This window comes from Fundulus heteroclitus, chromosome 20 (genome assembly GCF_011125445.2).
Source record: "Fundulus heteroclitus isolate FHET01 chromosome 20, MU-UCD_Fhet_4.1, whole genome shotgun sequence".
NCBI lineage: Eukaryota > Metazoa > Chordata > Actinopteri > Cyprinodontiformes > Fundulidae > Fundulus > Fundulus heteroclitus.
Window position 1 is genome coordinate 16,694,464 of NC_046380.1, and position 11,415 is coordinate 16,705,878.

The 11,415-nt window shown below is 38.4% G+C and overlaps 1 protein-coding gene across 1 annotated transcript in view; it reads right to left on the reverse strand.

The window, feature by feature from the left end:
• Positions 1-11,415, reverse strand: part of vgll4b (vestigial-like family member 4b) — a 47,637-nt gene extending 36,222 nt beyond the window's left edge. The window contains exons 1-2 of the mRNA XM_021319911.2: positions 11,202-11,415; positions 8,892-8,965 (exon numbers count right to left, since the gene is read on the reverse strand). Of these exons, the coding sequence (XP_021175586.2) occupies positions 8,892-8,955 (64 nt within the window). The 5' untranslated portion in view covers positions 8,956-8,965; positions 11,202-11,415. The remainder of the gene's footprint in view (positions 1-8,891; positions 8,966-11,201) is intronic.

Consider the following 11,415-nt stretch of genomic DNA (forward strand, 5'->3'; position numbering starts at 1 on the left):
ATGAGATCCTTCTAGAACGGATAAGGAAAAAATATTACAAATAAACAAGATTTTCTCGCAGCGGACACTCTGACCCCCAAAGAAACTGATAAGCATATCACAAACACCGTTTTGGATAACCAAGACTGTCTTTGAAGAGAAACCTGGGTCAGGAGCTGATAAAATATAAGGCAATAAAACACTAGTATTGCTGTAGATAATAAAGCTTGTAGTCTGTATCAATTTTTGTTGCATGCACACACATAAAAGATGCTCTGTGTGCCAGTATGCTCCTTACTTCTCCCAAAACTCTTTTCCGCGTAACCCCACAGGCTCTTAAAATGAATTATAGGCCAAGGTTCTATTCAAAGACCTGGACAAATACACAACAGTTAATTTGATTCGCAGGATTTGTGGCTTTGTAATTTGAAAAAATTGCAGGAAAAAGAAACATATTTTATACAGAGAAAAAAAAGAGCTGCAAATAAAACATTTCCATTTCATTTTCTTGCCCTCTGTGTTGAGGACGTTAACGTACAAAGGGAGAACATGGAAGGTCAGAATGAACGCTTCCCAGAAAAGTATGCTTATTTTTGGCTCCTTGTGGTATGATTTAGAAAATGTTTTGGTTTTCAGTGGCTATGAGGATTACATTCAATGATGCTGAAGAGCAAGCAAGCTGACTTAGTGACGATGCACAGAATGCACCACAACTGAAGCCTCAGGCTGGCAATAGAGCCGCTAGCCGGGCACAACTTACAGCTGACACGCAGGACACAACTGCTCTACACATTTCTCCCACTAATTCATCCCTTGGATAACAGAGTGAATTATTAATAGGTAACACTACACATGCAGCATGTACATCCTCAAGATAGAGACTGCCGTGCTTTTGTTTATGACCGGCCTCATTGCTAAAGGTGCCCCAACATATCATAAATGTACTTTTATTGAAACATCATTGTGCATGATATGAATAACACAAAGAACTGCTTGAAGGGCAATAAATGTTAACAACCTATTTAGGTACCATGCATTCATTACACAAGTAATATATTTAATAACTTTTTTTGTGTGTTTTTACATAAAAACATAAAACGTCTTAGAAAGTAAAGAGGTGGTAAAGTGGTGAAGTCATTATGAAACCACAATCAAGTTATTTCAATGGTGAAACAGCACAAGTTGTCCAGAAGTTACTTTTTCAGTATAACCTTGCTGGTCAGAAGGAGATCATGCATTTATTTTGAAGTTCAAATAGGTGGATAATGTAATTATCATCAGAGGTCTATGTTTGCTAAGAGTGAGAAACCCGTATTCTGATACTGAGGCGCATTTTGGAGTTAAAACTAAAATTATTAATGGAAGTGGTGAGAGCTGCTGTGACCCATCAGTCAGAGCCTGGAGGAAGAGACACTGCTGACGAAAGAGTTAAGATGTAATAGATGCTGCTTATGTTCTAGGGGATGTTTGATGTTCTACATCTGTAGGAAACGAGGTTGTTCTACTTTATCAATGTTATCTAGAAGAAAAGTAATATTTTTTGTTTCAGTAGATCATTTTTGTATTACTTGTACAGTCAGACACACATTAGCATGTCCTTTATTATATATAATATTTTTAAAAAGTCTAATATAAGGACAACTGAAACGGTGGAGTTTGACACAGTGACTTGTGGTAATTTAAAATGAAAACCTACAGAAAATTTAAAACTTTAACAATCAAATATTAAATGTAATCTTGACACATTGGATGCATAGCATACTAAGTCCCAATTCAGATCAAGTTTTTTTCCTTTCCTAAAACTAAATTGCTAATTTAACAGAATTAAAGTAATAATAAACTATTTTGCTATTAACTCAAGATTCTAATCAGACCTTAGAACTATTCTTTATGAAGCTGTATTTATTTTAGGTTTCCTAGATATTTGCTGATCCCATTATTAAAACATGTTTCTGCTCAATAGGATTTTGCAAATTAAAATGCACATGTCTTTGAAATTATATCAAGGACTACCATTACTAATTAACATACCATCCTCCTTTTGTTATGACTGAGCGAGGTTATTCATGTTTTCAACATATTACACAAATAATACAATTTAAGCTCATCTAATGTCAAAATTTCCTAAAAAGCCTCACAGAGAAGCTCATCTTCGCAGATTGCGAAATGTTGCTCAGCATCTGCATGCATAGACTTTTATATCGACTTGCAGGGCTCCAATTACAAAGGCTGCATTGAACCTAAGCAGTTCAGAAGGCAAAGTCACACCCTGCTGAAGACGCTCAGCAAATCAAACCCCTTTCCATCCCACCTGAGGCCAAACAGTCATAAAGTCTCCCACGAAGAATCCTACTCACTTCTGGATAAGTTCCGACAAAACACCATGGTGCAAAATCCAATTTCACTTGGATAAATGTGATTACCCATAAATTTATGCCAACATGCCTTGACGGGTCTTTAAATGTGGCTTAAAATGTTCAAAAACGTGTTAGTCATCAAAATCTGATGTGAAAACATAAGAAACAGATCACTAACTTGCCCTAGATTGCTCCACTGTATGAACTTCCAGGTATTTTGTCGACCTGTTAGTGATACCACATTAAAACAGATCAAGGATCGTTCTGAAAAGATCTCCTTCTGTTGGAGCACACCCATGCAGAGAGTAAGGAAAAGACTGTCAGTGTTTGAACAAACCATGGAAACTGTAACAATGAGGAGGGGGCGTTCTGCAAGGGTGTGTGTCAGTGACTGTGCGTCTATTCCATAAACAAGCAAGAAGGATTTCAGTGTTGCAAACTGGAGCATAGGGCACCGCACAAATCTCAGCCAACCACCTTCTCTTGGCACCAGTTCCTCTTTTTGTTCTGGTTCCCGTAAAAAAACACACACAAAAAAACAACAAAAGGTCCATATACTAGGTTTTCCTCAGGGGCCAAAACCACCAGATCTGGAGGAAAGGACTGACTTTGGTCTGACTATTAGGAATCAGAAAAGCTTTATTTGGAGTTCTGATTGATAAGTGTCAAACACAAAATAATGAAATGAATCAAAAAAATGCATGAGAAAACACTATGCTACAAACTTGTGTACGCCATCCGTAGAGCTGGAGTTTAAAAACCAACTTCAAATACAGGTTTTGCTTCCCGGAAGGGTGGAGCACAAGTTGCAAGATCTTCCAAGTACTGACCAAAATAGTTATGGAGTGTCCACAGCACATATTAAGCATTTCCCACATTCACCATTAAATATAAGGCACAGTTTATTTCCTGTTTTGCTTGTTTAGTGAGAGTACAATTACTGTACATCTATGGTCAGGAGCACCAGACTTAGGACCTGTGATTAGTGTTTCTTCCAGACGGTCTGAAAGGTAGCTAGAATGAGAATCTGCCTCTATAATTAAAGTCCAGCACTTTTGCCTTATTTTACTTTTTCTATCCCCTGTATATGACAAATGCCTCCAAGATTTTATTTTTTATTTTTTTTGGGGGGGGGGGGTTGTAAACCAATTAAAAAAAAGGACTCAATTACAAATGTGCAGTCTTCATCTTCAGTTTAAGCACTGAAACAATTTGTATAACCCAAAAAGATCTATATTTCTACTTAATGACTGTCTGTCCTTCTTGGGCTGAAACTTTTCTGCTCTAAACAGCGTCTATGAGTGCTCACAAATTGTCAGGTTAAAATTGGAATAAAGAACAAAGGCATTGATCTTCATGCAGCACAGAAATGGAAGGCAGATGCGTAATACTGTAATTTACCAACATCGTATGAAAGCTTCTCATGAAAACAGTGCAAGAGGCCAGACTCAATGAGGTTGTGATATGGCATTTTCTGGACACGGTATCTTTCGTCAAATAAAAGATATGGACTCCAAGGAACACCAATCTCATGGTCAGTCAGGAGGCTGAACATAATTTTACACATTATTCATATATTTTGATGGAAAGTGACTACTGTGATAGTAAGGAGTTTCATTAGATCACTAAAATAGAACAGATTATCAAAAGAGAAAACCCAACTGATGTTTCTGGTATGTCCAGCTAGAGTCCTGTTTAACATCTAAAATAAAAACAACCTGGAGACTGTTGCAGAAAAGGAGAAGTAAATATGTCGGCGCTGCCTTTAATCAGCATTTATAAACCAACAAGGTCTATTTCAACTGATAACATCATTCGTGTTCCTTTTAAATGCATCATTAAACATTCACAGAGTGGACTGATAGCAGGTTTACCACTACAGTGCAGTTAAAACACTTAATAGACAGAGAAGCAAACACCAATGGCTTCACTAACTCAGTAAATTTACAGTATAGAGGGAAATAATCCAAAAGACACTCAATCTGAACCTAGAAAGCTTTGCATTATGGTTATTAATGCAAAGTTAAAACAGTTATTCAAAAAAAGAAAATCCCAGGGTTACTGTCCATCTGAAGTCACCAATTCCAGACAGATTTTCATGTTCACCCAAGTACACAGACCGACCTTGTCAAGGTGTTTAATAACATCCATATAAATGCAGATTGTGGAAGAACCACAGTGCCGGTATTATTGGACTTCAGTGCAGCATGGGATACTGTTGATCGCTCCATTCAGTTAGAGTGCCTGGAAAACTGGGTCAGTCTTGCTGGTGCAGCACTCGACTTGCTTTAATCCTACTTACAGGACCCCAAGGGTTCATCCTGGGTCCCCTCCTATTCAATATCTAAATGCTCCCATTAGCTCAGATCATAAAAAAACAACAACATAAGTTACCATAACTATGCAGACAACACACGGCTCTACATCACCATGTCACCAGGTGACTATTAACCTAAAGTGCTGAGTAAATGCTTGGAAGAAATCAATGCATGGATGTGTCAAAATTTTCTTCAGTTGTATGAAAACCAAACAGAAGTAATAATTTTTGGACCAATAGAGGAGAGATCAAAAGTTAGCACACAGCTTCAGCTAGAAACCACTGATCAGGCCCGAAATCTGGGAGTAGTGATGGACTCAGAGCTGAACCTCCAAAAGCATCTAAAGACAATTACAAGGTCGGCCTTCTATCACCTGAAGAACATTTCCAGGATAAAAGGACTAATGTCTCAGCAGGATCTTGAAAAAGTAATTGATGTATTTATCTTTATTCAAATTAATTACTGCAACGGTGTTTTCACAGGTGTGCCTAAAAAGTGGATCAGACAGCTGCAGCTGATCCAGAACGCTGCTGCCCGCCTCCTCACATCACCCCAGTTCTCAAGTCCTTACACTGACTCCCTGTATCTCAGAGAATAGACTTTAAAATACTTCTGTTAGTCTATAAATCACTGAATGGCTTAGCACCTAAATACATCACAGACTTGTTATTAGTGTATCAACCTTCCAGATCCCTCAGGTCTTCTGGTTCCAGTATGCTCTGCATACCTAGAACCAGAACCAAACACGGAGAAGCAGCATTTAGTTCTTATGCTCCACTTATCTAGAACAAACTCCAAGAGGACTGTAAAAGTGCTGAAACCCTGAGTCCCTTTAAATCAAGGTTAAAAACCTGTTTGTGTAGAGTTGCCTTTAAATGTCAATGTCGAAGTTTGTAAACCAACTTGTCTTGACCTGCTGCTACTGTTCCAACACAATGTGCTTGCCTTTGTAATGTTTTCTCTCTGTCTTTGTAATGTTTTCTTTACTCTGTAATACTTTTTTTTTTGTTCATGTACAGCACGTTGAATCGTCTTGCAACTGAAAAGTGCTTTATAAATAAACGTACCTTGCCCTACCAAAGAGGTCTGGATTACATTATGGAACAAAAATAGTATTTTCCTTTTCATAAAGTAATTATAAAAAGCCATCTCTGAATCTAATCTTGATCCCAAATGTCTCACAGACACATGTTTTTAACAAACAGTTGTAGGTAAATATGAAAAATGGCTGGAAAACTACCCACTGGAACATAATAAAGTATGATTCTAACACAACATAGACCATCTCAATATAAACTATTTAGTCTCATCTTATATCTCTTTAGAAAATTTGATATTTTTAAAATCTTGATATATTGCCCAGCCTTAATCAGCACCCAGTATTCCTGCAGATTCCTTCAAGCAGGATGTGAGCAGACTAAATCGTCTTTTTCAATGAAGACACAAACTTAAGTACAAGATGTGCAATATTAGAGCACATTTGACAGAAACAAGCTTATATAGACAATGTAAAAAAACTTCCAGGTTATAATATAATATGAATCTATGGCTGTTATATTCTACACTGTACGCGGTACTATAATTGTATATAGAGAAGATGTCAATGAGATAAAAGCCGACATCAGATTTTAATTAAACAGAGTTTGAAGAAATCCAAAAAGAAAACTAGCTTTACTCATCTAGAAGGCTTGGAAGACAATGACAACATTTTTGTTTCAGATAAGATTCTATATTCAAAAATATTTGGACAGCTCTGTTTGTTCGCTATTAGTAAATATCCAATTGTACAGGCAAGGTGCATGACCTCAGAACAGTTTTCCACAGAAACCATTTGCGCAAGTAGTAAAAAAAAAACATTCATTGAAAAAAAATTTGTATGGTACCCTATCCCTAAAAGTTTTGACTCAGTCCCTGTTGAGCTTAAGGCGAATCCTAGCCTCTCCCCATTCTTCCCTTAGCTCATTACACAGACGGGTTGCCGGTTTACTCAGGTTAGCTCTGACTAACTCATGAGTAACTGGTACCTCTTAATTTCCTAGCCAAAACTTTTTCTTTTTTACAACATTTTAGAGACAATTCAAGCTCATTGTCCTCAAACAAAGAGAGCATGCACAGCCCATGAGAAAAAGGGACATTAGCAACGAGGGGAAAAAACAAAAACACTCCAGGGGAGCAGGAGAGTGGGGCTGTGGAGGGCTCCCAGGACAATTTAGTCAGAAGTACAAAGAAGCTGATTTTCAGCTCATCTTTGCACTTTATTTGAGTGCCTTTTTGTGATAACATGCTGCTGAAAAGCTAAATCTATTTGAAAGTACTTATCGGTTATTATTTTACAGCCTCATTTTTTCCTACTGCTGCTAAAATAATACATTGATGATTTGACCTAAGCTAAACAACAGAAAGACAAACCACTAGATGCAGTAGTAGTCTTTATAAGTGCATTGCTGCACGGTGGCAATGGTACCAAGAAGGTCCTGGGTTAGAACCATGATCTGGAGTCTTTCTGCATGGAGTTTGTAGTGTATGCCCCCCCCCATGCATGGGCCGGTTCTTTCTGCGTACTACGGTCTTCTCCCTCAGTCCAAAAACATTACACCTAAATTGCTCTTAGGTATGAGTGTGTGCATGGTTGTTCATCATCGTGTGTGTCTTTGTGGTGCTCTGTGATGGACTGGCGAGGTTTCTAAGGTATACCCCACCTGTTGACCAATTACTGCTGGAGATAGGCACCATTGAGGCATACTGGTACAGAGTAAAGGTTAGATAAATTAACAGGTTTGGTTCCAGGTCTCCACTCTGCAGCTTAATCCGGCGTCGGTTCCAGGAGTTTCATCTGGCACAGAGCGCTTCATCCCGACTCGCACCTCACTGAGACTAGTAAGAAATTTTACAATTTGTATTTGATTTGTTTTGTGCTGCAATAACTTACAGTATATAGTCTTCAGATTGTGGGGCAACTGTGATTATTTACTCAACGGCACAATTGTGCCATATCTTTATTATTAAAAACATACATATTTTTCAATTAGCAGGATAACAACTCAGTTAGATACAATGAATGTGCCCAGTTGCTCATTAAAACAAGGGTCTCAAACCCCAATCCTCAACTGGCCAATTTCCTGCAGCTTGTAGATGTGTCCCTGATCCAACAGCACACAATCCCCGGGTGTGTTTAAGCAGAGACTAATCATAAAGTTGCAGGACACCCGCCCTCAAGGACAGGAGTCTCACATTAAAATGCCTTTAAACCAAGGGAATGATATGCTTGAAGATAGTGGTTTTGAGATTATAACTAAGAAATTGCTGTTAATTTAGCTATTTTTACAACTTCTAGTCATAGCAGTCTTTAAATAGGCTTCTTGAGGTTTTTTGCTCTAAGGGGCAAAACAGCATATTGGTTTATCTGCTAAAACAAGAATGAATGTTTTCAGAAACCAAAATTCAAGATAAATTCAGAAAACTGTACATCTACACTTAAAATTATCAGAATTATTAAATATTATTCCAAAAAGACATAGCTACTCCATGCGTTTCCTCTTAACAACAATGCATTAGTATTAGATATGCACAGAAGGATGTAAAATAACCAGCAACTACAGAAACTGCTGCTCAAATCGTTAAAAAAATGAGGATCAATGCCCTCTAAACAGCGCAGACCAGTTGTCTGTTGCATCCACTGAAAGTTAAGATAGATTTTATTAAAGACTCAAGGTCCAAATTACAAAAAAACTAATAAAAGAATAAGAGTCTATCACTCAGCTCTGAGACCTGCCAACCGTACAGCAGCTTGCTGAGAACCAATATTTCCTTTTAAACCCAGAAGAAGTTCTTTTGGCAATGTCAAACGTCTCTAAACACAGAAATAAAAGGGAAGATGCAGATGGCTTGGAGCATGGATGAACAAGGAAGGATGAGACCCGCCTTGATTCCAGTGAAAGCAGGTTGACACAAGCAAACATCGCAGCTAATGGCAGTTGAAGGCGGTTGGTCTTATTTGCCTGTGGATTTGAAACTGCAAGCCGGTGCAGCACAAAGCCGCCTATTGTCTTGGAGCCGAGAACAAGGCTGAGGGTTATGGCTGGGCCCACTGTTGGCCTTCGTCTATATGTAATGTGGCTCTAATTACATAAAGTCACTTTAAAACAACTAAACAAGAAAACAAAGTAGTAAAACAGTCTGTGGAGCAGGACCTCTGCAGGCAGAAGATGCAATAGGAGCTGAGTCTGATTGTACTCACTCTCTTCTTCGTTCGCATGGACAAATGACGCTGCTCTTGACAAAACATCCAGCGGGGTCTCCATGCTTGAATGCCTGGTAGACATAGCAGAGGGAAAAATGTCAAAACTCCTCAGCGAAGTGTTGCATTTTATGCACAGAATACAAACATTGAACATTTGATGAAAGCTGAGTCCCTTGGTTTCGAAACTTCTGCAAGGTTTTCTGTATTTAAAAGAAAGAAAGAAATAAGGCTAAAGTGTTTTAGTTTAGTGAAAACAGCCATAAAGTAAATAAAACCATTCATCCTAAAGTACAAATGTGTTCTCAGTATATAATGCTATTGTTATAAAAGATGTCCCACACTTTGTCTTCTTGCCTAAAGCCAATTGATCATATTGTATTTGCATTAATAAAATAATATAATTGTAATTGGAGCACAATAAAAAGGCTCAATACTGTATGCTATGGGTTGGCAACTATTTATGTCATATAACAATTAAAAAAAGCATGCTTGACAAATATCTTGTGCACGGGCTATTATTCAGCCCATTGAATCTATGATTTTTATAAGTCTTACCTAATATTTTAACCCTGATTCCACCAGCCTTTCACAAAGAAAATTTAAAACATAAAAACCATTATTGAGCAAAATTAAAGAGATACCAGCTGTAATGTATCCAGTGTGGAACTTCCTTATTTTCTTTAAGTAGCAAATTAGATTAAAAACCAAATTAAATGTTCATCATCACAGAATCCACCATGAAATCTGCCATGCCACAGGCTTGAGGAAAACGTAAGACCATCTGTAGAAAACAGTGTTCGAAGTGATACCATTGGTTCAATAAGCAAACAAACATGTGTTAAATCTCTTTCTGTACCGGATATACAAATAAAGATTAAACATATGTGAGCTTTGCCTAATAAAGCACTGAATACTTAATAATATCCCCTATTTTTTCCCATGACTGCAAAACAGGCCTCCGTAGAGTGAATGCGGGATGTTTTTGATTTCTGAACGAGATATCACAGAATAAGGATTGTGTTTTTTTTTTTATCTAAACCATGTCCTGTCCTGGCAACTTGAGAAAACAGCAGATATCATCCACCGTTGCATTTATCATAAGCCAGCTGTCATCATTCTGTGCAGGTTTAGACTTCAGGGTTTGATGCTTTACAGGCAACTCGACAGATTCCAAAACATCTTGAAAGAATAAAACAACATATAATAAAATCCTGCTTTACATGAAGCGATCGTACATTTTCAGTATGTGAATTTTTGTTATTTTTACAGGCAAAGAAAAACCACTGAAATCCTTGCCGCACAGAATAGGCATAAAAATGTCACCGACGCAATCAGATGCACACTTCATAAACAGGTCTGCAACAAGGAACAACTTCCTAACTCAATGTAGCAGCACGTTTATTTAGTAATAATATAGGTTATCATTTAGTCTAGTCTTCGTGTAATGTATTGCTTTAGTACTTGTACCATAAGTTCCTGCAGTTTGTTATGACCTTGCAGTGTACTTTGACACCATTCTTTGACAATTTGCTAAATTTATGTTATTTTTATTTTTTTGAAGGGGGGGTTGTCTGTTGTCTGCAAAGCTGAACCTTCAAACTGACTGAGCTATGAAAGGTATGTAAGGAAAAAAAGGAAAACTATCCAGCGTGCTTCTCTTCCCTCTTCTGTCATTCCTCAAATACCATTCCCTCGTTTATACAAGGAGGGAAAAAGACGCTCATGCAACATTTTGTTTTTACAGTTTTCCTCGCTTATAGGGTAATGCGACGCACTTTTATGAAAACATTTAAGTAGGAATTGATCGAACTGTGCTGCAGTGAAATTCAATATGGGCCTACAGGTGGTTCGGTCTATTTATACCAGCCTGACTCAGCGCGTCCTTTAAGATCCAGGAAGGATTACCGCTGGCCAGGATCTTGCAAAACGAAACAAGCGGCGAGCAGGAAACGCGCTGGATTTGTGAGAAGGGACTCGCTCTCTCTGCTTTCCTACACACTTGAAGTGGCTCGATATCCAAAGAATGCGGCTTAATTAAATCTACTGACATGGGAAAGTTTTGAGAACCCGCCGGGGCAGCCGCAACTCCTGAATGAAACCTCTCCGCCAACCCTTTTTCGTGGACATTCCCGTCCCACTATCGCGCATGTCTCCGCGTCCTCACCCGCGGACCGTCTCCGAAACCGGACTGTATTTCTGTCCCTAAACGCCTCTCATAGCGCAGCGCGCTCCCTCTCTCCCTCTCTCTCTCTCTCTCAACCCGAAACAGTCCGTCAGTCGTCAGACCCAACTTTAACAAACACCTACCTCCTTCAAGCGCCACTTTGGTGTCTTCCAGTCTGATTATATCCGGGTGAGAAATAATAAAAAATAAAAAAAAATAGAGAATAAAACAGATATGTCGTTTAAATAGTGTTCCCAGTGCGCGCGAGAGAGGGAGAAAACAAAGCGGCGTTGAAAACGAGGACAGACAATAGTAGCGGAGAGCTGTCGGGACAAACTTGGTTGTAAACGAGGAGGA